At 37.8% G+C, this 27,527-nt stretch overlaps 2 protein-coding genes across 3 annotated transcripts; both read right to left on the reverse strand.

The window, feature by feature from the left end:
* Positions 1 to 3,835: 3,835 nt before the first annotated feature.
* LOC131638796 (protein TPLATE-like) lies at positions 3,836 to 15,815 on the reverse strand. Its single transcript, XM_058909341.1, has 7 exons — positions 14,447 to 15,815; positions 13,156 to 13,752; positions 9,292 to 9,653; positions 8,641 to 8,944; positions 7,907 to 8,029; positions 5,213 to 5,668; positions 3,836 to 4,598 (listed from the first exon to the last, which is right to left on the reverse strand). The coding sequence occupies exons 1-7, from the start codon at positions 15,566 to 15,568 to the stop codon at positions 4,089 to 4,091; spliced, it is 3,474 nt and encodes a 1,157-aa protein (XP_058765324.1). The 5' UTR covers positions 15,569 to 15,815; the 3' UTR covers positions 3,836 to 4,088.
* A 3,551-nt stretch (positions 15,816 to 19,366) lies between these two features.
* LOC131638797 (4-coumarate--CoA ligase-like 9) lies at positions 19,367 to 24,488 on the reverse strand. Of its 2 annotated transcripts, XM_058909342.1 has the most exons (6): positions 23,369 to 24,488; positions 22,052 to 22,241; positions 21,406 to 21,548; positions 20,489 to 20,556; positions 20,222 to 20,324; positions 19,367 to 20,083 (listed from the first exon to the last, which is right to left on the reverse strand). In XM_058909342.1, exons 1-6 carry the CDS (start codon positions 24,386 to 24,388, stop codon positions 19,955 to 19,957), a joined length of 1,653 nt encoding a protein of 550 aa, XP_058765325.1. In that variant the 5' UTR covers positions 24,389 to 24,488; the 3' UTR covers positions 19,367 to 19,954. The 2 variants fall into 2 exon arrangements, 1 of the variants encoding a protein (XP_058765325.1); XR_009294773.1 differs by lacking the exon at positions 20,489 to 20,556 and having other exon boundaries at positions 20,040 to 20,083; positions 23,369 to 24,486.
* Positions 24,489 to 27,527: the final 3,039 nt, after the last annotated feature.

Consider the following 27,527-nt stretch of genomic DNA (forward strand, 5'->3'; position numbering starts at 1 on the left):
CTTAATGACATCGATTGGAAGCCATACACTTATCACTGGGAGAGAATTCCATTCGACAATATTTCATTATACTCCGGATGGATGGCATGAGGGAGTAGTATCATGTGCAGGTATCTGCCAGAGCGGTGCATGCGGCATTTTCGGTACGTGCAGATTATTCCAAGGTCCCCCTTACATGCTTCTCCTGTGACCATTGACCGCAGACATCTGGATGATATTCTGACGAATTTTGAGAGTCATCTGATACCGAAGAAGTATCAGAGTATGTCAGTCACAATTCAGTGGTCTTATGTGGACAGCTACATGACTTGGTTCCATTCGGTGTCACACCCTATCATGACACCAGATGCTCTTGGACGTCCACCTAGGTCGACTCATGAGGAGATTCTAGAGAATGAGCAAATCATGGATAACCATGCCATTGATGTGTTGTTTATTTGTCAAAACATAATGCGGATGACATGATAAGGCATAGAGTTTGGACTGTTCGAGAGCGGTGGCGATGATGCATTTATGCTAGCACGTTTCATTTTTTCCGAGGTATTAAATGCCTTAGGTTTACATAGGCAGATGAGAGTCGGGGTGTTAGGATTAGGCATACTCGGTAGATTAGGCATATGGTTGAATTTTGGGATGTTTTTGTATATTTTCCCATACTTCGAGAACAATTTTTGTATTATGATTGTCTTTCTTTTTAATTAAAGCATTACTTTGTTCTATGATATTCGTGTTTATTAATCTTTGAAACTAATAATGGCAATTGTTGATATTTGTAAATATAGTGTTAAGAATATTCGTATATAGAATAGTCCCACATCGACTATATTATGTAATTAGCTGTAATCTCTCTATATATAATAAAGTCTCCGTAGTGCTTTACAAGACACACAGTTTATTCAAATGCCTCTTAGTCTTTCGTATCTTAACATGGTATCAGAGCGTCGTTTAAGATCCGGTGAGCCACCTTCTATGATTTTCGCTATCGGGCCACCCACCATTTATTTCCATGCTCCAGTTGTCTAGTCCTGGGCGTGAGGGCGTGTGTTAAGAGTCCCACATCAGACAATATATGGCCTGAACATGTCCTTATAAGTGGGGGCAATCCTCACCCTACAAGCCGATTTTATAGGGTTGAGTTAGGCCCAACCACACTTCTTAACATAGTATCAGAGCCTGGTTCCGATCCAGGGACATGTGGGTTATGGGCCCACCACGCTTCCGCTGCGCCCTGGGAAATTGTTAGTAGGTTGTCGTTGGCTTTACACAGTGAAGGTTGGTCCAGATGGTAAGATTGATCGTTTTAAAGCTCGTTTGGTAGCCAAAGGATACACTCAGATTTTTGGGTTGGATTATAGTGATACTTTCTCGCCTGTAGCCAAGATGGCATCTGTTCGACTTCTTCTAGCCATTGCAGCCATTCGACATTGGCCTCTTCATCAACTTGACATCAAAAATGCCTTTTTACATGGTGATCTTGAAGAGGAAGTATATATGGAGCAACCACCTGGGTTTGTTGCTCAGGGGGAGTCCTCACAAATGGTTTGTAGGCTACACAGGTCTCTTTATGGTCTTAAACAGTCTCCGAGAGCTTGGTTTGGCAGATTCAGCACTGTAGTACAACAGTTTAGTATGGTCCGTAGTGAAGCTGATCACTCTGTGTTTTATCGTCACTCTGCCCAAGGGTGTATCTATCTTATTGTATATGTGGATGATATTGTGATAACTGGCAGTGATCATTAAGGAATACTCCAGTTGAAACAACATATCTCGAATCAATTTCAAACAAAAGATCTTGGTAAACTCCGCTATTTCTTGGGAATTAAGGTGGCCCAATCTAAAGATGGCTTGGTGATATCCCAGCGGAAATATGCTATGGATATTTTGCAAGAAACAGGGTTGTTGAACGCTAAACCAGCTGATACTCCTATGGATCCAAGTGTCAAATTGCTACCCAATCAGGGGGAGCCTCTATCTGATCCAGGAAGGTATAGGAGATTGGTTGGAAAGTTGAATTATCTCACGGTCACTCGTCCGGACATCTCTTTTGCAGTTAGTGTGGTAAGCCAGTTCTTAAATTCTCCTTGCCAAGAACACATGGATGATGTTGTCCGGATTCTAAGATACATCAAGTGTGCTCCAGGAAAAGGTCTCGTGTATGAAGATAAAGGACATACTCAGATAGTTGGATACTCTGATGCTGATTGGGCAGGGTCACCCATTGATAGACGATCCACTTCTGGGTATTGTGTACTTGTTGGAGGAAACCTTATATCCTGGAAAAGTAAGAAACAAAATGTAGTTGCAAGATCAAGTGCCGAGGCAGAGTATAGAGCCATGGCAATGGCAACATGCGAACTCATTTGGTTAAAACAGTTACTCAAAGAACTTCAAATTGAAGAAGCAAGATCAATGACACTTATTTGTGATAATCAAGCTGCATTGCACATTGCTTCAAATCCAGTCTTCCATGAAAGAACCAAACATATTGAGATAGACTGTCACTTTGTCAGAGAGAAGATTGAATCAGGCGAAATTGTTACAAGTTTTGTCAACTCCAATGATCAATTAGCAGATGTGTTTACAAAATCCCTGCGAAGTCCCAGAACTAATTATATATGTGGCAAGCTTGGTGCATTTGACTTATATGCTCAAGCTTGAGGGGGAGTGTTGATATTTGTAAATATAGTGTTAAGAATATTCGTATATAGAATAGTCCCGCATCGACTATATTATGTAATTAGCTGTAATCTCTCTATATATAATAAAGTCTCCGTAGTGCTTTACAAGACACACGGTTTATTCAAATGCCTCTTAGTCTTTCGTATCTTAACAGCAATATTAATCAAATTAAAATTACTTTACATTGAAAAAATTACATACTCAATACAATGTTTCTTCCGCACAAGAAACATGCAGGAAAAAATTCGAAGATGTATCTCCGAATTTACTCCACAAATATTCGCAGATGCATCTCTGAATTATTATTTTTTTAAATGGGGTGGCTATTTGGTTTACTAACAAAGAAATATGACTTCGGATATGTATCTTCGAATTAACCTCGTAAAATTCAGAGTTGCATCTCCGAACTAAATTTTGTTTAAAATGGTATTTAGTGCTTTCGAAAATATATCTTCGGATAAGCCCAAAAACATTTTGAAATTTTCAGAAGTAATACTCCATTTCATAAAGGTACAAAGAGAAATTTTCAAAGACCACACTTTTAAAAAACAAAAAGAGCAAACATAAAAAAAAAAAATTAATGCAATTTTAGTCCTTCTATTTTAATTTTTTTTAGCTTTTTATTCCACAATTTCAAAACTCACATTTAGATCCCTCTATTTTACATTTCTTAGGATTTCATTGATAATAATTATTTTTTAAGAATAATGAGATGGTAATGATGACTATGATACAAAATTATAAACTTATTAATTAATATTTAGAATATTATTTAATATTATTTTGAATAATTATAAGAGAAAATGGGTGATGCACTGACAGTGTAAAAAAGTTTTACACTGTCAACCAATCACGACTTTGTTAAGCACCAAGTCATACTTTAAATCTTAAATTACTGATATGATGTGGCAAAATAAAATGTTTCTATTGGATGACAGTGTAAAGATTTTTTACACTGTCAGTGCACTACCTTTTAACTCTAATTATAATTAAAAAAAAATCAAAATCAAAATTAGATTGTAATATTTTTTATAAACCAACTCACTAGTTATGGAGGCAGGGACATGAGATACTGGAGGGGCGGATTCGAACAAGCAACACCCAACTTATGGGTCTTTAAAAGATGAATTCAACCACTAGTTATTTGACAGAAAAATTAAAACATAAAATAATATATCAAAACCCAGTACATGTACAAAGCGCTTTCCTGAAAAAACGGAAAAGGGAATAATACAAAGAATACACTCAAGTTTCTAGGGAAAATTCCGGTTTCTATCTAATTTCTATATGTAAAATAAGATAAAAGGATTACAAAGAATATTCACTCATTCCTTTCTCAAAGCCCCCAAAACAAAACAAACAAAACAATATAATAACATGGCAAATCAATACAGAAAATGGAAAAATAGTTAGTTAACTTCGGTGCTCCTATCCTTACAGAGCATATGCCACTCTTGCAGTACTGCTGCTTGAAGAGCTTGATGTTCAGCCTCTTCAGCAGTTAATTTGGATAGTGTTGAAGGTCCCTTCTTTTTGTCATCTTCATCCCCATCCTTCTTTTTGTCTTTATCCTCTTCTTCTTCATCTTCCTCATCATCGGATTTTGGAGTCTTGGGTCGTGGTTGGGCTGCCTTCAACAAGGCTATCCTTTCCATTGATATGCGCAGTCTCTCTGCTGCAGTTGATTTCACCTCATCTTCAGGCATATATTCCACCCCACCATCAGTAAGGTCATCCAACCAACCCTGAAGATCTGATCCAATCTCCTTAGTAATGGATGCATCAGATGCTCGTACCACAAACTTACACATCATGGTTGTCGTCTCATCACCCAAATCCACATTTCTACTCACCTCACTTGCACCAAAAATCATCAACCCCAAGAAGCCGCCATGCCATGTTTTAGCAGCATAACACAACTGTTCCAAAATAGGACAGAGGAAAAGGGTCAGCAAATTCACATGACAAAGTGCATATAATCCCTATTTTGTCTATTACTTTTTATCCTATTTTATGTCTGTCAATTTTCTCTAGATTAAGGTACATATTCAATGTTTCAGAAAATATAAGTAAGAACCGTTAACACATTGAATAGTTATTAGTGACACAGCTAAATTTTAAGAGGACTGCATTTCGAAGAACTTTTTTATAGCTTATCTGGGCTTTTTATTAGATATGCACTAGTGTGAGTGTTTGGGAGAGCTTATGAAAATTGCTTATTTAAGAAAATAGCTTATGAATTACGGAATGTTTATGTGTTGTTTTAAGTTTTTCTTATTAAGTCATGCATAATATAGCTTATGAAAACAACTTACAATTTAGAAAACAGTTCAACCACACTCTTTGATTATACAAATAGTTAATCTATAAGTGCTTTATGATAAGACTTACTCAATAAAGTGAATAAACATGTAAGTAAACTGTTTGGCTAAATGCACCTTAGGCAAATCCATGAATGGTACAAAAAAAAATTTAATTATTTCAAACAGAAAAGCATGATAAGGGGGGAAATTTTAAGATAGCAAATCCAGACCTGAAAACCTGCCACTGTACGGATAATATGTGAACAAACTTTGTGGAATGGCTTGGTAGACAAGGACTTCAGACCACTCAGGAAAGGAGATGCACCATACTGCCGGGCTGCAGTAGCTTGAAAGCCACTCCCTTCATATGTATATGTACCAGTGTATTCTACAATAGCTGGCAAACTGGGCCACAGTCGGAAAAACTCAACTGGTGATATTTGGTGTGGTAAAAGAAGCTCCGTCAATGGAATTTTATAAGGTTGACATCTCAAAATCACGGGTTCACCTAACTCAGGCCTTAAGCTTCTCTTCTGTCTCATGACTTGAGGGTCCTCCTCAGCATAGTCACCTTCATAGTCTCCAACAGCACCACTACCATAGAATGGGTAATACAACACTTGAACCCAAAGGGCACATCTTTCAAAGTGGGAAACACCTACTGTCACACTGCACAGCACTGGATCCTGAAAAGGTAACATCATCCCCATGAATTTGGATCAAGAAGCAATTACAAATCAAAGAATAGTATAGGATTATTGTACAAAGAGACAATGCAAACCTTGACCCATAGAAGTGTTTAAAATTAATAATTAGCACAGAATTTAAAATAACTCAGCATTATTTACATACTGTCAAGTTCTACACTCTAAATTATCAGGTAACATCACCTTAAAGGCTGCAAGGATATAACAAAAGAAGGGAGACAATTATCACAAAATGGCGACTTCAGACTTATGTTCATGGTCAGCATTAAAACCAAGTTCGGTGGGGGACAGAATCAACTTTAGACTAAGAACTACAAAAGGAAGGAAAAAACAACTACAGGTAAGATAGAAATCCTCAAAAATAAAAACTTAAGAGCTACTACTACAAGAATGGGTGTCATTTTCATTTGGTGTTGATTCTTGCTTTACCGTATTGTTTACTTATTTAAATTTGTGATCCATTCCTTTCTTTTTTAGACCTCTTCAAACTTAGAAATAGTTGGGAGTAAATTTATGTCGAATCTGGTAGGAACCCTAGAACAGAATAGTTTGTTAAGTGAGAAAGATTACAAGTGTTTTCCCCTTGATAGGAACCCAAGATCAAAACAGTTTAAAGTAAGTGTATTATTTACTAAACCAAAAAGATCAAATGAGTTTGCCCTTATACTTCAGGATGCCAATATAGCCCCCTCTCCATGACACTATCTCCCTATATTTCTTTCCACACTCGGTAAGAATATTTCACAACCATCCACCACTAAAAGTGTCTGTTTTAGAATCCAACCCCACTGTCCTTCAACATGTCTGATAGTTTACAATTGATCACCATAGATTTGAATAAATCCTTTGCCTAAAAAATTGGCATCTTTTTCTTGAGATATGCATTAAGTTAAAAGCAATCCCACATTCATAACTCCAACAAAACACAAGGAGCTGATTATTTACACAATAAATTAAGCAAATTAGAAAAAAAATTCTAAAGATTAGGACAACTTAACATATAAATGTAAACAAGTTGTTCAGTGACTACACATATTTTGCTTTGCCTTTAGTTAACTTTTTCAAATATAGAATTAGCCGACTGTAAACTTCTAGCGAATCCAAATTAATAATACTGCAAATATTTTACATGTGTCACTAAACAGACCACTTTGCAACAATAACTAAGCCCTATGCCACTTGGGGTATGATATTATCTCCAATTTTCACTTATAAGATAGAAACACTTCTCCTTTTGCTAAACTTACATTCCATCATTGTTGTCGATGACGGTCCATGGCAGAGCCAAAACCCCTCCATACCAACCACTTTGCTGGGCCATTATAGTGGATTATGGCGGAAAAACCCGCAATATCGGCCGATATTTACCATTAGAGCGACCCCAAAAACCGCCATGGCCGATATTCTCCAAGCTCTCATTTATTCCTCCCTCGACTCTCCAAGTAAGACTATATCTTCTGCAAAAATCAAACATCTCGGTGCTACCTATTGGATGTGCTCCGTAAGAACAACCAAACTAAGTAAAAAGGTAAGAGCTGGGGTTGAACCTTGATGCAATCCTATTGTTATGGGAAAATCATCCGGCTCTCCACTGTGCCCTCATACTAGTTGAGAGACCACCTCACACATATCAAGAATAGCCCGAATATAGGCAATCCTATCCCCTTTCTTCTCTAGGGCTTTCCATAACATCTCTATAAGCACTCTATCGTACGCCCTTTTCAAATCAATGAAAATTAAATGTAAGTAAATCTGGTTGATCCATCTGAGACCATACGTCGTAGTACATTTTTGTATGTTTACCATGTTAATTTTTCTACATCCTTCTCATACTTTTTTCATCAATCAATTAACTAAAATATAGTTAGAAGTAAGTTTCTAGTGAATTCAACTAAATAAATGTTCTAGAGGTGTCAGAAGTCGGCGTGCCTAATTAGCCTGGAAAAAATATTGGGCCAGGCCAAGTTTTTTCATTGGTCAAAAAAATGGGGCAGGCGCAGGCTACACTTACTTTAATTAAAAAAGAATCAAAATAGGTCGAACTCATAAGGTCAACGTGTTTGACACCTCAGTCTGAATCCAATCTAGGCAGACAGACACATCCCTCAAAACTTTCTAGACATGTAAAACAAAAGGAGAGAGAATAGCCAAGAATATGCAAATGCAAAATAGCCATCTCAAACTGGAATGAGATAAGCAATTTAGAGGAGAAGCAACCTGTGAAACAAGATTACGCAACTGCCGCACTGCTTGAGAAGAACCATCCATATAATATAATGCACCGGATAAACCCACTCGTACATCCACCCGATTTAATTCGAGCTCGGTTAAATTTAAGACCTGAAACATTTTTAATTTAAAGTAAATGAGAAAGATTTTAACTTCCATTAGATAAAACCTGTGCAAAAAACAAACAATATCCTTGTCCATGATATTTATAATTTAAAAATGGAACTATTGAGTAATTCTAGAAAACATTGTGGTCTCTTATCAACAGATTATAGAAAAATAACCAGGGAACAAGTAAATAACATCATTATTTCTTCTAAGAAGTTTTGAATATAGGAAGCTGCTGCATGCCTAAATGGAATAATTTACAGCTTTTTTTTTTAAGTTGTAATTTTTTTACTGGAATACTACTTACACACTAATGCAACTTTCTTACTAATATACTGGAACAGAGCTTCCAAAAAATAACAAGATTGTATTGTTAAATATGTTATGTACTTCCACTAAACAAGAACAATTTTTCAGTGTATATCTGAAAACAAAAGATACAATGGTTCGTCACATTTTTTTAGGTAAAAATTAATCTACTAAGCTTAACATCAAGTTTCATCTGAGCTTTCACAGGGAAATATAAAAACCATTGCAAAAATAAAAGTACAGCCTGCTTAAATGTATAAGGAACCCTAAAAATTGAAAAAGAAAGGTATAATTGAGGGTTTGACCTTTAAATGCAGAGTTATCCTCCCATCACTTGAATCTGCTAAATGATAACCTTCAACATAGCAAGGATCACTGCTTCCAGTTAAAGTATTTGCAGTAGGAGGAACCTTAAGTGAAGTAGAATCAACTCCTTTGGTAAGCAAAAGGGTAAGTTCACTGGGGTCAGGTCTCCATAGCTCTAAAATAGCTTTGTGAACCAATCCTTCCAACTTCCTGTCCTGAGCAGCAGATGCTTCATAAAACTGAACAGTTAATTTGTGGTGGCTAAATGGGTAATCCCCTCTGGCTGCTGTAACACCAGCCCACCTGGGGAAAGGGTAATAATAATGATAAGAGACATAATAGCAATAGTAGTGATTAGATTTATGATTTAGTATAATAAAGGCCATAGAACATTGTTAATATTAAAAATGACCAATAAGCACAAACTCAAGTAACAAGCAAGGAATAAAACAGCAAGAAGCTTTTCTACAACCAGCACCATTACAACTAAAATTTTACAATGATAATAAACTAGATTTTTAAGGAAAAGATCACATAAAAGGAAAAAGAAAGAGTGAACTGAGGAAACACAGAAATGAATAAAGATCGGTGACAGTGTGAATAGCTGGATTGATGATGCCGGCAGTAATGTACATTCAGAATATTCGCACCTACTATCAGGATGACCTGAAGCATATTTGATTCTTTGCAATATCAAACGGCACTGGTGCTTGCTGACAGAATCAGCCAAAGCATTGGTCCTAAACTCTTCAAGCTCCTTAGTAAGTAACTGTCCAGCTCTAGGATGGCGTGATCCCAGTCTTTGAGCAGATATAAGAACTGCCTGTACATCTTGAACTCTATTTGTTGTATCTGCAGTTGAATCAACATTGAAAAGAACCTTATGAATATTGGATACAATGACATTAAGAGGATCATCGGGGTCATCTGCTAGGAGTGGATCCAATCCTTCTATATCTATGTGCTCTGCAATAGCCCATATAAGGCGGGCCAATATTCTTGGTGTATTGACCTGTTACATTCACAGCCATTAATATGCAATTGAAGTCCAGAAAACACCTATATGTGATTATGCACAACATGAGTAAAAAAGTTCAAGTGTTTGAGGAAACTCAAGTTACTTAAAATTGATTTATAAAAAGAACAAATGTATAAGGGGCAAGGAATAAAAATTTAATAATTACAATGGACATTTTACATTAATTGTCACAATATGTGAAGAAACTTATCCTCTTCTAACAAAAACGAAAGAGAAATTTTCTTTGGTATATCATAAATGTAGTTGCATAATAAATAATTTTGCTCAGAAAAACAACTTGCTAGTCCAAACATGTCCTAAAGGTTTTATACAAAATTTAAAATATACTTCCTCCTGTTAAGAAATGTGGTTGGGCCTAACTCATCCCTACAAAACCGGCTAGTAGGGTGAGGATTGCCCCCACTTATAAGTACATGTTTAGGTCATATATTGTCAGATGTGGGACTCTTAACACACCCCCTCACGCCCAGGACTAGACAACTGGAGCGTGGAAATAAATGGTGGGTGGCTCGATAGAGGAAACCATAATAGGTGGCCCATCGGATCTTAAACCAGACTCTGATACCATATTAAGAAATGTGGTTGGGCCTAACTCACCCTACAAGACCGGCTAGTAGGGTGAGGATTGCCCCCACTTATAAGTACATGTTTAGGTCATATGTTGTCCGATATGGGACTCTTAACACCTCCGTTCCTTTTTAAGTGTCATTTTAGCAAAAAGCTCTTCAACCAAGATAGTGGATTGTTAGAGTTACTTTTCCTATCATACCCTTATTTATTTTTCTCTTTCCAAATAAATTCATTCATACATTCTCTTATTCCAATAACTAATTGAAAAATGTGAGGTGGTGTTATTGAGAAAATAAGGGTATAATTGACAAATTATAATATTAAATTATAAAACGACACTTAAATAGGAACAAAAAAATTCTTCTAAAACGACAACTAAAAAGGAACGGAGGGAGTAGATGTCGGTCCTAAAAGACTCATAAAATATCTTCCAGGATCAAACAGTGTAGAAGTAAAACTAATTCAGCAAACCTTGGAGATAGAGGTGAAAAGCCAAACTAAGTGATGAGTGACAAATTAAGCACACAAACAAAAAAATTTCGTAATCAATTTTACTGCATTTCAACAGATGTGTTAATAGAGTGTTAAATAAAAAAATGTCCTAGAGGATTCATAAAATATCTTCTAGGTTCAAACAATGTAAAAAATAATTCAGCACACCATGGAGGTTGAGATTATTATAGAATAAAGGGAGGATATAGCAGTTATGAGTTGTTAGAGTAGTTGGTTAGTGAGTTAGTTGAGGTTGTTATCCAGAGTAGTGTGTATAAATAACAGAACATGGAGTAGAGAGCGTCTTGGAATATTGTACATTATAAATAGAATATTCTCCTTTTCTTTCTGTTCCATTCAATTCTTGAGTTCCTAACAATTGGTTTGATTTGCCGGAACTTTGTGCAGTGCCAATGTTCATGGAAATGGAGGCAGCCTAAGTAAAGTGTTCTTTCTGTTCCATTCAATTCTTAAGGAGTCATAGCAACGCTTTTGGCGACCAATCGCGGTTCTGTAGCGGTTTTTAGAGAAATTTGTAAATTTCAATTATTAAAGGGCAAACTGATATTTTGACCCTTTTATTTGACATAATATAAAAGCACAAGTGTTTGCTTTAGGTCATTTCATGTGTTTTTCGCTGTTTCCCTCTTCACTCGCGTTTTTGCATTTCAGAAAGCCATCTTCGCAAAACTTCCTCGCACAACACAACTTCTTCGCAAATCAGCAAGTCATCCATCGTTCTTCCAAAATCATCAACGTTCTTCACCTATTCATCTATTTCTTCACCTTTCTCATCCATTCCCAGCTGATTTTTGCTCTGTTTTGTTGTGTTGCTATGTTTCTCTTTTATTAGCAACCATGACATCATCTTCTGCAAGTTTGACAGACTTCCCACAATAAAGGTATTTTTAAACCTATTGGTGACAATATTGACATAGGTTGGCGGTGGAACTCTATAAAGACCAAAGCAAAAACACTATTGTTTGTGATTTTTGGGATGAGCAAGATGATGATATTAATGTGGTGGAACTAAGAAGTGAAGATGAGGCTGACGCGGATGTGATTTAGTTATTTTGTTTATGTTTATTTACATTTAGAATTTGGTTTAGTCATTTAGTACATTTATAATTTGACTTTGATGGAAACTTATATTGATGGTGCTGTTTGAATTTATGTATGTCGTTGCAACTTCTGTTTTTTAAGTCATTATGTAAGTTGTTGGAACACATTTGAAGTATTTATGAATTCATTTACCTTGGTTTTTAAATCTCACAATAGCGGTCATCCTGCTATCTGTTATGCTACTGAAGCATTTTGAGGGTACGGTGCGTAGCGCCGCTATCCTGATTAACAACCTAGCTCAAAAGACATAATCCTCATCCTCAAAAGACTTAAGTTCAATATAAGTAGTTCAAAAGACACGATCCATAAAAACAAGTTGAGGCATCTAACCCACCATTTGAAGCTATTACAGAGTTGTGAAAGAAATAAAAGATGAAACAGAGTTGTAAGGAGTGAAATAGAACGAAAACAGGAGAGATGAAGAATGGTGTCTCAGGGAGGGACGGAAGACGTCGTTGTAGCCGCAGTGAGGAGAGGAGAAGGCATTGTAATTTCAAAGAACAGAGGGGGAATGGAAGCCGCTTCATTGTAGGGTTTAGAAAGGGAAGAATATGCAAGTTTTAATGTGTTTTTATCAAATCCTGACCCAATTAAGAAATGCCCAACAAAATCAAAAGCCCAACACGAGGTCCCTTTACAATATAGCATGAAGATCTCGATCTTGACCGCGACAGCAACAAAAATAGATCTTGCTTTGTTCGTAGAATGTTCTGGAAGTCGTGGCACATAGGATCTTAAGATCCTAAGACTCAACACTAGATCTTGACTGCATTTTATCGTTTGTTAGAGAAGTTAGGTAGTTGAGGGTGTTATAGAGAGTATGTTTAACTTAAGAGAACGCGGAGTATGGAGAGCATCTTTGAATATTGTAATTGTGATTGAAGTGTTTTCTATTGTGAAGGAAAAACCCTTGAGAGGAGAGATTCTCTCCTATTTTATCATATTTTTTAAATGAAGTGCTCTTTCTTTCTATTCCATTCAATTCTTGGATTCCTAACAGAATAACCGAGTGACAACTGACAAATTCAAACCCACCGACAACAAAATTTAATTGTCAAATTTAATGGCATTGCAACAGATACCTTAATAGTGGATTAAATAGCCACAACAGAAAAAACTTGAGAAGTAGGGTACAGTTGAAGGTCTTTAACTCTAAATTTACCAATTAAAATAATATGAATAATTATAAAAGCATTGTTTGAATGATATTTGCCGCAGATATGCTAATGTCAGAAAAATAAATGTTTTGCATGAAAGCAGTGCTGAAAATGAGATGTTATAGTTTGTGTACCTCACGTAAGTCCTTCACAAGTTCACGTTGCAAGTTTTGCAATCTAGTCTCATTCAAAATTTGGTCCTGAGAAGCACCGTCTTTGACTCTTTTTACCCCGCCCCTCGTATCGTAAATGCAGCATAGCCGAACAAGCAACTTCAAGTAGCAGTCAATTGCATAGGTGCGTCCATCACAATCCCATTTAACGCAAGGCCGACAAACTTCGACCACTTCTAAAGAAGGTTCTGTCCAGTTTAATGCACCATAACCAGTTCCGTATGCTAAAGCCCCAATGACCCTGCCCTCCATGCCTGAGTTTTTCTGTTCAGGTAAAGGCAGAGACAGCTGAAAGCAACTTTCCACTAGTGATGCAACTAACTCTTCCCTAAATATATTTTTACTTGTAGTGCTCTTAAGATCATCATTCACTCTGGCATCCTCAAAAAGGGAAGCAATATCAGTTCCGGCAAGAGGTTTCTGACCTCTTCGAACGCTTTCCTTAGCAAATAGGTCAACACAAAGAGCAGTTCTACAAATACAAGCTAAAGCATGCATACGATCTGATTCTGCTCTCAGGTTTCTCACCATCAAAAGTAGTCTCTTGAAGAGTGAAACCTGCAAGAAGACACGGTTATAGACAATAATAAGCATTTCTGCATCAAAAACAAGCAATTTTATCTAACCAAACATCCAATGTTACTTTAGAAGATCCATATCACAAAAGATACAGGATAAAATAAAGACATTTCAAGAGCTAAGGACAAAAGTCACAAAACATCAATGTCATAATAACTAATATAAAGATGAGAACCGAATATCTGCATAATTAAAATCTAGACCAATTAGCATGTTTTGTGACTTTTTTCCTTACATAAGCCAAAGTAAACCTTTACATATTATTAGGAAATGCATAGCCTAGAGATGTAAAGCTTGAACCGGATATGAGCATATGACTACTGAAATTTCGATGCCATTCATAATTCATTAGCCAAAATAAACCTCTACATATTATTAGGAAAAGCATAGCCTGGTGAGAGGTAAAGAAATAAAGTAATCAAAGTTTCAATTGGTAATTGTGGTAGACTACCACAGTGATTTTGTAACGCCACAACGATTTCGTGACGCCACGATCCTTGATATTATGAAAAATTGTAGACATAACAAATATGGTTGATGTGTTTGAAGTTGGTGGTTATGCATCAACAATACTAAAAGAAAAAGAAAACTTGTCTAGGCACTGGTCCTATTTTAAAACCTTGAAACTAATATGCAATTAGTGTATTTGAATAAGACTAGAGTTGTCAATCACCTGCATGTTAAGATCAAGGAGATGAAGATTGGTGACAACAGCCCTAACAATACTCTCTCTAGCAGAAGCAAATTCCTGCCTATCCCACAGCGTAAGAATAGCAATGGTAGATTGTGATGCCCATTCCGTCTTCCCTCCAGGTACATCAGCCAGATATAACATATTAATCCCAACTTCATAAATCAATGCCGGTTCCAACGAGGAAACTAAAAAAGGAGCCAAATGCGTAACCACATCCGAAACACCAACCAATTTCTGAGCATCAGAATCAACCTCAGCACCACCACCGCTAGAAGACTTTGACAACTTCCGAATGACCTCGACGCCACCAGAGGCAACAGCCTTAACCGAATAAACAATCGGAAAGACAGTAGCCCGGAAATTCTCAACAGGCAAGATCAAGGAACGAGCCATAAGCGTCCTACGCTTCTTCCAAACGAAATCAACCATGGAGGAAACCCAATTAGAGCGAATGGCGAGTGAATTTTCGCTATCAACTAGTTTATCACCAGCAAGCTTACTCATCCGCTTGGTACCAAACTCTTGAAAGAGCCGGCCAACTGAATCAAAAGCCACCTTCGAAACAGCATCAGATCGGTCCAGCATGTTAGCACCGATGCGAGCCCACCAAGCGGAAACACGGTCGAGAAGATTGACATTGTTTTCACAAAGTGTGACGAGATCGTCACGAGCGAGTACACAACCTAGGGTTTCAGTGATGGAGAATCTGAGATTATCGCTAGGGGAATCGAAACAATCGGAGATCTCTTTGTTACAATCGGAAATGAGTTTGGCTAAGCGATAAGAAGGGATCGCGGCGAGAATTGAAACAGCGGCTGCAGTTACATCGGGATCAGGGAAATGGAAGTCGTTACGGATGCCGGTACAGACAGTGTCCCATAAATCGGGAGTTAAGCGTGTGGAGCGGATGACATCGAATGCGAGTTTCTTGCAGACGGCGGAGGCAGGTGCGGCGACGATCTCTTCGACGGCGGACTTGGCGATGACTGCGATGTCACGACCGGCGGCGGACTGTTGGAGGGCTTGGAGAAGTGCGCCTGATTGACGGAGGGCATCGTTGGAGCGGAGGTCGGCTTGGATCTGGGCAAAGAGGATGTCCATTTGGATGAAACTAAGTGAGAAAGTGGAATGGAATCATGTAATATTTTGGTTTTCAAGACTGTGGGGAAAAAAGTGAAGGATTATGGTGATGGTGTTTGTGGGAGAAATGACCATAGTGGTGAACTAACTGGTCTTAGTTGAAATCTCATTCAAATCTAGATGCTATTGGCAAAGAAAAGATGGACTTGAATAAACTTTTAGCTTTGTTTGAGCTTTTTTCTGTTTCCTGGTTAGTTTCTATTTGCTTTTTTTCTTAATGTTTAATCTTTTTAAAAAATTCAGTATTTTGGTATTCATATTAACGAGTTATCCAATTTTTTAAATTTTTAAATTTTTTTTAATAATGTTTTAATGAAATAAAAATTCAAACACTTTTTAAAAGAATATATTATCTCAACTCATAGGTTTCTCACACCACAATATGCGTTGCTAAATTTGCTTTTCTGTTTTCGAAGGTGTATCTCCGGAAGTATTTTTTTAATTTTACGTTGATTTGTTCCGTAGATACATTTCTGGAAAAACCTAAATTTTGGGGGGAAAAATGCTTTCTGAAGTGTATCTATGAAAACAAGGGGCATAAATATCTTTTTTAAATAAATTTATTTTTAACAACTTAAATCAATAAAACTCTTATTTTGTTAGTTCTCTCCTAATTTACAAGAACTTCAACTCTTTAGAACGCGTCTCACTCATCTTCTTCGTATTTTTCATCTTTCCTGCTGTATCACCTTCTATACCATTTCCTGCTCTCACGAAAGTCAAAAAGCATACGAAGGTCATCATTTTCTGCTCTCCTAAGTTACGAAGGTCAAGAAGCATACAATGAATAACATTCCCTTGTCATGGAAAAGGAAAGGAGATGTGAAATTTTGTGTGAAGTATGTGACTTTGTGAATATTAATCTATTTCTCTTTTTTTTGAGGTCATGTTTCTATTTCTGAGTTTAGAATTTAATTGTGAAATTCATTCAACGTGTCCAATTTCTGGTTGTTTTGATATGTATTCTGATTGTAAACTTTACTTTGTTATTCAGACCAGCTCAGACTCATTCCATTAGGTTAAGAATGCAGACCAGCTCAGATTCAATCCATTAGGTTTCTGAGATGCTTTACTTTTTGTTGAGATATTCTAAACATGGTTTATGCGTTATGAAGTGTGATGACAATTTACTTGAAAAATTAAATAAAGATGTTTTTGAGACTATAATTCTGCTGCGATGTTTGAAGTTCTTGATGATATTTTCAACGAGTTAAATGTTTTAATTTTTTAGAACCCGTGTTACGGAGCATGACTAGTTATTGTGAAGTTCTATGACGATGTGACACATTTGTTGGTGATTCTTATTTGTTTTTAATTTGTATTATATTGCGAAATTTTCCTTATGGGTTAGAAGGGTGTTACACATGTCGTGGTTTATGGTCACGTATGTAGATGAACATAAACTGACAAGACCAAAATAGCAGATAACATCACAGAATTAATGATTAGTGAGTTGTGGAAACACCAGTATCTTTTTGCCGTGGTTAATCATTTTCAAACAACCACACTCATGAAAAAAGAAAACATAATCAGGATGAATTTAATTAGTTGACAACATATGTATTGCAAAAGAAAAGAAATATACCTCTACATGTTAGACATGCCTAACAGCATTGCTCTGCATAATTATAAAGTAAGGAGATGTCATATGGACCTCCTAGATAACTCTCTAATGGGACATCCAGACCAGCTTTCTCCAAAGCTTCAGGGTCAACAAACAGGGGCCTTAGGATCCTCTAGTTTTACTGCATCATATGCTTGAGATGCCTGAGAGAGTCAACTATGAGAACCAGGCGGTCGGGGTTGCGAACTAGACGCAACATCAAATAAGTTATCAGCAACTCGTGGCCTCAGGGTCCTTATTGCGGCCCTCTCACGTCGTACCAACGATGTTTGGGACACACATCCTGTAACGCCCCAGACTGCTTTCAGGATGATCGACTGACCCCACACACCAACACGAGTCTTTTCAGCATGCTTTGACCTCACTCACACGCTTTCCGGGAAACTTCCTAGAAGGTCACCCATCCCAATACTACTCCAAGTCAAGCACGCTTAACTGTGGAGTTCTTATGGAACGGGCTCCCGAAAAGAAGATGCATCTTGTTGGTATAGGTAGTACCTATCAATCCTTATAAGCTTTCCTTCAACCATGCAGTCCCGTCCCTGCACGGCTTTAGGATCCCTCTCATTCCGATGTGGCGACCACCTTAGCCCCAATTGGCCCCAGGTGTTCCATGCGGTGCAACCACCCCTCGCCTTCTTCGGCCTCGGGTGTTACATGCCCACCAGCTTCCGCATGGTTCGTCCTCGAACCACATCGTACTGGGAGAGGTCTGGCTCGGATACCATTTGTAACGCCCCAGACTGCTTTCAGGATGATCGACTGACCCCACACACCAACACGAGTCTTTTCAGCATGCTTTGACCTCACTCACACGCTTTCCGGGAAACTTCCTAGAAGGTCACCCATCTCAATACTACTCCAAGTCAAGCACGCTTAACTGTGGAGTTCTTATGGAACGGGCTCCCGAAAAGAATATGCATCTTGTTGGTATAGGTAGTACCTATCAATCCTTATAAGCTTTCCTTCAACCATGCAGTCTCATCCCTGCACGGCTTTAGGATCCCTCTCATTCCGATGTGGCGACCACCTTAGCCCCAATTGGCCCCAGGTGTTCCATGCGGTGCAACCACCCCTCGCCTTCTTCGGCCTCGGGTGTTACACATCCGACCCTAATCCGACCAATATTGTTGTCAGCCATTGCACCTACGTTATAAACAGAGACAAATATAAACAGCATGTCTAGAGAAATTTACAAATCCCACAAAAGACCTTATTTTTTGCCCGAGTACAATCCAGATGCATCTCCGAAACGAGTTCAGAACAAGTCTGGAGATGCATCTCCGAACAAACCTTCGATGATCTCCCATGGCAGCAACTCATTTTCTGCTCTAGCAGTTCCAAAAAACTCATTGCATGTTGTTCTAACCTACCAAGTTCGTTTACACTACTACCTTAAGTGCCTAAAACATCTAATGTATCTTCAAAAACTAACTTAAAAACCAAAACACAAAAATAAAATAAATTTGAAAAACTTGTCAAAATAGAATTGATTGATAAAATGAAGATGTTTCGATGTTATGAGATGATGGAAAGGAGGAGAAAGAGCTTCACTAATGCTTCAATGCAATGATCGGGAGAGGGGGATGTGGAAAGTTCTTTTTTTTAGAGCTTTTAGAAAATGAAGAAGGAGGAAGATGAAAGGGTTGTGACGCAGGTTATGAAAGAATAGCGTTCGTAGATGCATCTTCAGACCACCAACATATTTTTTGAATAAATGGTGTTTACGAAAAAGTATCTTCAGAGACACTTTTTTCACATACAGAAATGCATCTTCGAATTAAATTTTAATGTGAGAGGGGTCTCTTCAATTTAGTCTAAAAATAGTAAAAATAAATACGTTCGGAGATGCATCTCCAAATGCTAGACATTACGGACTTTTCATTGTGGGAGCACCCAAGGGTGAAAATAGCATTTCCCAACCCTTTTATGTTGAAGTTTTGGACCACTATTCCTTGCATTCACCAATTTAAAGTTAAACATTTTTTATGTAATAAAAGATAAAAATAGTATTTAAATTTTATCCATTTGATCTTATCTAACAACCAGAAACTATAGCAGATCTCGTGTCTAAAGTTTTATAGGTTTATTTCTTCAATGAACAATAGATTTTGTGACTATCATTGACCAGTAAATTACTGAAAGAAAAGAAGGAATTGTTACTAATAATTTAGTAACAGTAATTATACACCAACAATGTTATCAGGTTTTGCACCAATATTAAACTAGTACAGGCTTGTAGAAATACTTGTTTGATCTTGCCTGTCATTATTCAATTCATTATCCCTCCTTTTCATTTTGCAGTTGTTACAAACAAAAGCCAACTAAATTGAATTTTTTTTCCTCCAAAATGTTATTCTCCTCTGGTTCCTTCCAATTATTGAGGAAGTTTCCTAGCTATACTTCGTTTCTAGAGTTCCTTTCTCCTTTTATTCCTAGCTTTTGCAGCTGGTTCTTGATTGGTGGTATCATTATTGGCTCTAGGGTTCCTGAGTTTAATTCTCATTATTGATGGTATCAATCCTAACTTGATTGGTGGTTTTTATTTCTCTCATTCATAGATAGTTTAATAGTATCAACCCTAACTTGATTGGTGGTTATTCTGCAAGCTCCACTGAAAAAGCTTCTTCTACTTAAGAGCATTGTAGCCCATCATCATTATCATCGTTGTTGTCTATTATTTGTCAGATTCTAACACGGGCATTTTTCCGTGAAAGGCATTATTATAACCTAGGAAATGTTCGTTGAGCGAGAATTTTATTCAACAATTCCTTCCTCAGTATCTTTCCTGAGGCATTCTTAGGTATGGAATGGACAAATACCACACGCCTTATCTTCTTGTATGGTGCAACCTACAAACTCGAGCAAAATACAAATAAAAATACAACAATGATTTATATTTTCATCAAGCAAACAGGGAAATTTATTGATTTTGGAAAAGAAAACTGCTATATCAACTAGAAGAATAAAAAGGTTCAAGAAAATAGCACCTGTTTGGCTACAAAATCTATTATTTCTGCTTCACCCAAGCAGCTTTGAGGTTGCCTTACCACAATCGCCAGGGGAACCTGGCCAGCATCTTCATCAGGGTATCTGTTGTTGATTTTCAAAGGTTATGCATTCTGTCCTAGCTTAGATAGCACAAATTATAACTTGCCTTTTTCTAAAAACATATTTTATGAAAGATTATTTTATGTGAGAAATTGAAAGAGAAAAAATATGGATTCGTGAGACTAGTGAAGAAATGAAGACATTACGGAACAACTGCAGCATCTTTTATCTCTTGGTGAGACTGGAGTAATTGTTCCAGCTCTGCAGGAGCCACCTACCAATATTGTAGGAAAAAGAAACAGACCCGTCATAATATTTTTTGGAATGACAAAATGTCAGTATGATAGTGTTAATATTGTGGGTGGGGGGATAAGAACCGCTAATCTAATTTCCATATCACCCAACTCCTCCTTAACTCTCGGGTCCTCGTCTCAACTACCAAGTCATACTTGACATATAACTTAGATGGATTTAACATTAAAACACGAAAGTTCGTGATTTTTGCATAGTTTTAACAATAAAATTCAATTGCATATTGCAGTATTTTAACTTTTTCTTTGTTATCCAATGCATCCCTACATGCAACTGCAAAGATTAATCCCTCAAATTAATTGAAATTGATTAAGAATTGACATCTCCCAACAGATGCTTTTCCATAGCAATGGTTAGTATCAAATCCCTGACAAAATGACTAAGGGGACAAAGTATCCATGACTTGCAAAAAATAAAATACTAAAAAGTTTTTCTGCTAAAGTTTTTGTTTTCATTTTAGATTGGATCCGGTGGAGGATTCTTATCATTTAAAGCACATAATATCATGTCTAAAGATTTTGTAGCCTTTGAAGTAGCTTGACATGACAGTCACATAGAGAACTATTTTTCATTGAACACATTCTCAACAATTGTAGAACTTACTTAAAGTAAGGTAAGAGCATAAATAAGGTTCTTGCATTTGGGAGAAAATATGTGGAAGTTCTTAATTTCCATGTGACATTTTTGAGCCCACATAAGGGAATTAAGATCCAATTTTATTCTTTGAATGGAAACCATAAATTTTCACAACTATTGTAATTTATAAAAGAAATAAAAAAACACTAGTTTACTAAAGAAGCAGATAGTTTACCTGGTAACCTTTATATTTGATCAATTCTTTCAACCTGTCTACAACATAGACGAAACCTTCGTTGTCAAAATAGCAAATATCGCCAGTTCTCAACCATCCATCCACAAAAGTAACAGCAGTTGCCACTGGGTCATCAACATAACCTGCTAAAATTCCAAATGCCCAATTACCAAATACCAAAGCAAATTGGCATCAATATAAGAGTTTGATTGATAGGTATGTTCACTGTAAAAAAGTTTTACCACATGTATCCAACTATATCATGATTCACGAGTAGAGATCCTCTTCATTTCTTTAAGAAATTGAGAGTTCCATTATTATAGTTTTGTGTGTATAAATAAAGTCACATAAATATTAAATATATGTCACATGTTTTAAAACCGTGTGCTATTTTATTTACATACAAAATTATAGTAATGGAGAAAATGAAGAGAATGAGAAAAAGAGAGTATCTTAACCCTTATGTCACTTTGATAAAACAGTTTTACCTCCACAACTATCTACATGTTAAGATGTGAATAGATGCATATTGAAAAAAATTACAATTAAACTCGTAATCTAAGTAGCAATAACTATTAGTTTCACAAAAAACAAACACAAAAGACAAAAAAAAAAAAAGTATTCTTGCATTTATGAATGTGCATGCCTTTCATTATTTGAGGTCCTCTAACCCAAAGTTCTCCTTCTTCACCAGGAGACATGGACTCTCCTGTGTTGGGGTTCACTATTTTAGCTTCCATCCCTGATCCCAGCCTACCTGTAGTACCTGCTCGGCTAGCCTCATCGGAACCTACTATTCGGATAACACCTGCGGTTGATTCAGTTAACCCATATCCCTATAATAAAAAGATTATATTAATCTTTTAAGATAATTATTACAAATGCAAATAAGGTTTTGAAAAAAAAAATTTATCTAGTTAATTAATAATTTTTACGGATAAATTAATAAAAATTATTTTTTCAAAATAAATTCATAAAACAAAATTAAGGAATAACAATTTCTTTTTGTTATCAGAAAGAATAACATTTGCCACTATGCAAATGATGATGACACCAACTGCTGGTTTTATAAATATAATATTGGTGCAGCATTTTATAGTAAATAGGAGAGTTACTTGTTTTGGCTGCATTTCAAAGCTGCAAATAGCTCCTTTGTAAAAAGTGTTATGCAATATGCATGACATTATAGTTTCTACCAGATTAGTTTCTTTTTTTGAAACAGTCTATCAGTTTACTCAGGAAGCCCATAGTTAATTAGTTAGTAAAACTGAATTGACAAAAGGTCATTCAATTTGATCAATCACTTTGTTCATGTCTAATTTTAGAGCAAGCATCCGTTTCTTTCTTACCTTTGGTTATTTTTAATTAGTCTCCCTTTCACAAAGGTGGTTTGCTCTTAATCCACAATATGGCCAGAGACATTTCAGTCTGTTTGTGATCACTTAGGTAACAATTTTCAGTTTTGTAACAAATGTAACTCATACTATCGGGACGACCGCTAATAACGCTAGTTATCATAGTTTTTATTCCGGACTACGACAAGCCCAATCCAGTTAGCAAACATTGCCTAAATCAGTGTATCATGTAAAAGACTACTCAATTACACCTTAGCCCGTGAGGCATAGAAAGATATCCGATGGCCAAATCAGACCTTCTTATACTGATTAGAGGATCCTTCAAGATTTGAGCCAGATACATCAATACCATTCAGGGCCGTCTCAAGAGTTTGGATGCATTTGTAATTTAACAATGGAAAAACAACTAGGGGCCCTACTTAATCATGATTGAACCGGAAAAATATTCTACGCGGCCCTATTTATCTTTAGTTTAATCTTAACAAATTTGGACCCCTGTGCGGTAATCCACTTTATACGCCCTCAAAGACGGTGCTATCACAGCATATCCTTTCTTTTCTCATCCAAACACACTAGAAGTTAAAAAGTTGGAAAGTTTGAGAAGAAACCTGGAGAATGGATACTTGAGGGAACTTTGCTTTGAAAGCATCCAAGTTGTCCTTTCCCAACGGAGCACCACCACAAGCCACCCATTTCAATGAGGACAAATCATACCCCTCCGTCGCTCTCTCTTTATTCATCGCCACCACAACTGGCGGCGCCGCCGCAAGATTAGTGACTCGAAACCTCTGGAAAGCACGCAGCATTTTCTCCAATCCAAACCTCTCCATCACAACCAACGTTTCCATCATAGCCACCGACTTGAAAAGGTAGGTAAAACCATACACGTGAAAATAAGGCACCACAGCCAAACACACGGCAGGACTCTCCGTCGGAATCCTAACGGCATTGTACGACGCCACCGACGCCATAATGTTCCGGTGAGTCAGCATTACGCCTTTCGATTTCCCCGTGGTCCCCGAGGAGTACAGAATCGCAGCCACGTCGGATTGATTAACAACCGGCGATACCGATACCGATACCGGTGAACTATTATCTTCAGTGGTGAGTGAGTCGAACTCGGGCGAGTCAATGAGAATCGTTCCGAGTGAGAGTTTTGGAAGTTTGTGAAACAAAAACGACGTCGTGAAAGCGATGATCGGTTTCGAGAGGCTAATGAGGTGAGAAATCTCGGAGGGAGAGGAAGCAGGGTTAACGGGTGAAAGGACCACGCCAATGGAGAGTAGTGCGAAGTAGAGGATTGGCACCTGGATGATGTTTGGGGAAAGTACCAATGCGGTGTGGTTTTTGGTGAGTCCGTGGAGGGTGGTGAGGTTGGTGGCGAGGGTTTGTGAGCGTTGGATGAAGCTGGAGTGAGAGATTTGGTGAGATGTGGTTGAGTCGATGAGGAAAGGGAGGGAGTCGGAGGAAGGTGAATTGTGGCGGAGGGAGAGAATGTAGGTTGCGGCGGAGATGGAGGCGTGTGGTGGAGGAAGGTTGAGTGGGGGCCGTAGACTGTGGAAGGTTTTGGATATGGAGTTGAACCCGGTTTTCGGATCGATCGGATTAGAGTTGTTGTCTTCTTCCATGAGATTTTTGAGTGGAGGATTAGGCTGATTCTCGAAAAGGACGTTGTTCTGTCATGTGTCTTGGCCTATTGAAATTGAAGAAGGCAAACACGGAACATACTCCAAAAAAAGTATAAGCGGTTCCACTATTGGACGCAACTAATTTCTATTTTGTCATTACTCATAAAATTCAATTTAATTTATTTTTTAAATAAAATAATATAGTTTTAAAATAGGGACCGTTTTAGCCGGTCTGAATGGTTACACTGTGACACTAACTATGCATATGCATGTGGTACCCAGGACTTCAGCCACATCGTCAATTACCAATTAATAGAGGCACCAAACAAGGCATAAGCCTTCGTCGCAGTTTGCCAATTCCAGGCCGTCACAAAATATGCAAATGTATGTGACTCGATGAAGGCAACATCACAAACTCAACAGAGGCATATGCCTATATCACTGTTATTACCAACAAATAGAGGTAATTCATCATCATCACATCGTCACTGGCCATAGGCCTACAACTTAGTATCAACATATCAACAACAACAAATCGATACCATACCGAGGATTGTTTATAATTTAAAAGGGAGATCGAGGCCCTGATTTAGTGCAACAAACTATCATCCTACATAAAGGAGGATGGTTTGTCATCAGCTAGAAAAAGAAGTCCAACTCTGAAAGATTCTGGGTTGGAGAAATCACAAGCTAAAAAAGGTAAAAGTTCGGAGGAAACACACGAGGCGCGTATGTCCCGACACATTCTAAATACCATTGTCAAGGGTCGGGAAACCAACTCGACCTAGAAGCGCTATGAACAGACAATTATGTATGTATCCCATGATGAAACCACGGAAACAGGGGAAAAAAGTTCAACAGTGGTGAGCTTCTCTAAACGAGACTCCAAGGGAGTGCATGCTCATGAGAATGATCCAATGGTTATCAAGGTGCACATCAAGGACTGGAGTGTCAAAAGGGTGTTGATCGACCCTGGGAGTTCTGCAGACGTCCTATACTGGGACATTTTCAAGGGCATGGGTATGGATGCCTCCGAGATACTACATGTTAAAGGAATACTCGTCAGCTTTACAAGAGGAGAGGTAAAGGTTCTCAATCATATGCTCGTAATCACTGTGTTTGGCAGTGGACACAATGCCAAGTTGATAGTCAGATACCTCATTATAAGCGCAACCTCTTCGCATAACATAATCATTGGGAGACCAAATTTCAATACTTTCTAAGCCTCATTGTCCATACTGTACCTAAAAATAAAATATCTGCTAAGTAGTGGTGAAGTCGGCGTGGTCAAGGGAGATCAGGGGTTGGCCCGTAAGTGTTACAAAGATAGCCTGAGGCTGAAGAAAAGGACCGGAGAAGATCTTCCCAGAGAAGTCAACTTGTTGAATGTCGATCTGATCGACCTCACAAATCGGTTCCAATCTCACACCCAATGAAGAGTTGGGAATCATAAAAATGTTAAAACAGAACGTGGACTTATTTGCATGGAAGCCTTTTGATATGCTAGGAATTGATCTGGATGTCATGTGCCATTAGCTTGCTATCGATCCGGCCCATAAAATGGTAGAATAGAGAAAGTGGAAGATTGGGGGCGAAAAGGAACATACTATTTCCAAGGAGGTTGGGAAGTTGCTCAATGTCAGGTTCATTTAAGAGGTAAAATCCCACTTGGCTGTACATAGTAATGGTCAAGAAGAAGACAAGGAAATGGCGCATGTGTGTGGATTTCACAGATTTAAAAAAAGCTTGTCCCAATGATCCTTATCCTCTGCCACACATTGACAAGTTAATTAACAGTTTATTTGGCTTTCGATTACTCAGCTTCATGGATGCCTACTCTAGGTATAACCAAATCCAGATGAGTCCCTCAGACGCATCTAAAATAGCTTTCATGACAAGTCAGAGCAATTATTACTATGAGGTAATTCCTTTTGGCCTAAAAAACGCTGGAGCTACCTACCAGCGGCTTATGGACATGGTGTTTGCATCTCAGATAAGAAGGGATTTAGAAGTATATGTGGATGACATGGTAATTAAAACCTCGGAGGAGTGAGATAACGTCGGAGATTTGGAGGAGACATTCAAGTTGGTTCGGAAGTTCAACATGAGGCTCATCCCCGATAAGTGTACCTTCGGGGTTCCTGCAGGTAAGTTCTTCGAGTTTATGCTTACTCACTGAGGAAAACCCTAATAAGCGTCAGGCGATCTTGGATATGAGGAACCCGACGTCTAAAAAGGAAGTACAACAGTTGATTGGATGACTAGTCGTGCTCTCATGCAGGTAAGTTCTTCGGGTTTATGCTGACTCACCGAGGAATTGGGGAAACCCTAATAAGCGTCAGGCAATCTTGGATATGAGGAACCCGACGTCTAAAAAGGAAGTACAACAGTTGATCGGACGACTAGTTGTGCTCCCATGGTTCTTGTCTTTTGCTGGAGATAAGGCAATGCACTTTTTCTCGTTAATAAGGAAGTCGGTAGAGTTTACATGGTCCAAGGATTGCGAGAAAGCATTCATTGAGGTCAAGCAATTCCTGTCTGCACCACCAGTTTTAGTATGGCCTGAAGCAGATTCACCTCTGATTTTGTATCTTTCAGTATAAAGCAAAGTTATAAGCTATGTTCTAGTGCAAGATGGTGACAAGGGGAAAGTCGGTCTACTTCGTAAGCAAGGCGTTGAAGGGGGAAGAACTAGGCTATCAAAAGATTGATATGTTAGCACTTGCGGTGGTGGTCACTGCTCGAAAACTACGACACTATTACTAGGGACATCCAAGCATCGTCAAAACAAATTATCCGGTCGGACAAATATTGAAAAAGCCCGACCTTGCAGGAAGAATGATATCTTGGGCTGTTGAGCTTTTAGAGTATGATATAACATTTGAGACAAGGAGTGGAATAAAATACCAACTACTGGCCGACTTTCTAGTTGAGCTTAGTTCGCCTACTGAAGAGTTGGTTGAAAAGTGGATACTATCTGTGGGCGGTTTGTTTAACCTCAAAGGCAGTGGGGGCATGCATTGTATTAGAGAGATTGGGGGAAAGAATTTGGAGCAATCACTATGCTTCACCTTCAAAGCAAGTAACAATTAGGCGGAGTATGAAACTGTTATAACCAGCCTACGACTGGCAAAGGAAG

Source organism: Vicia villosa, unplaced genomic scaffold (genome assembly GCF_029867415.1).
Source record: "Vicia villosa cultivar HV-30 ecotype Madison, WI unplaced genomic scaffold, Vvil1.0 ctg.002425F_1_1, whole genome shotgun sequence".
NCBI classification, from domain to species: Eukaryota; Viridiplantae; Streptophyta; class Magnoliopsida; order Fabales; family Fabaceae; genus Vicia; species Vicia villosa.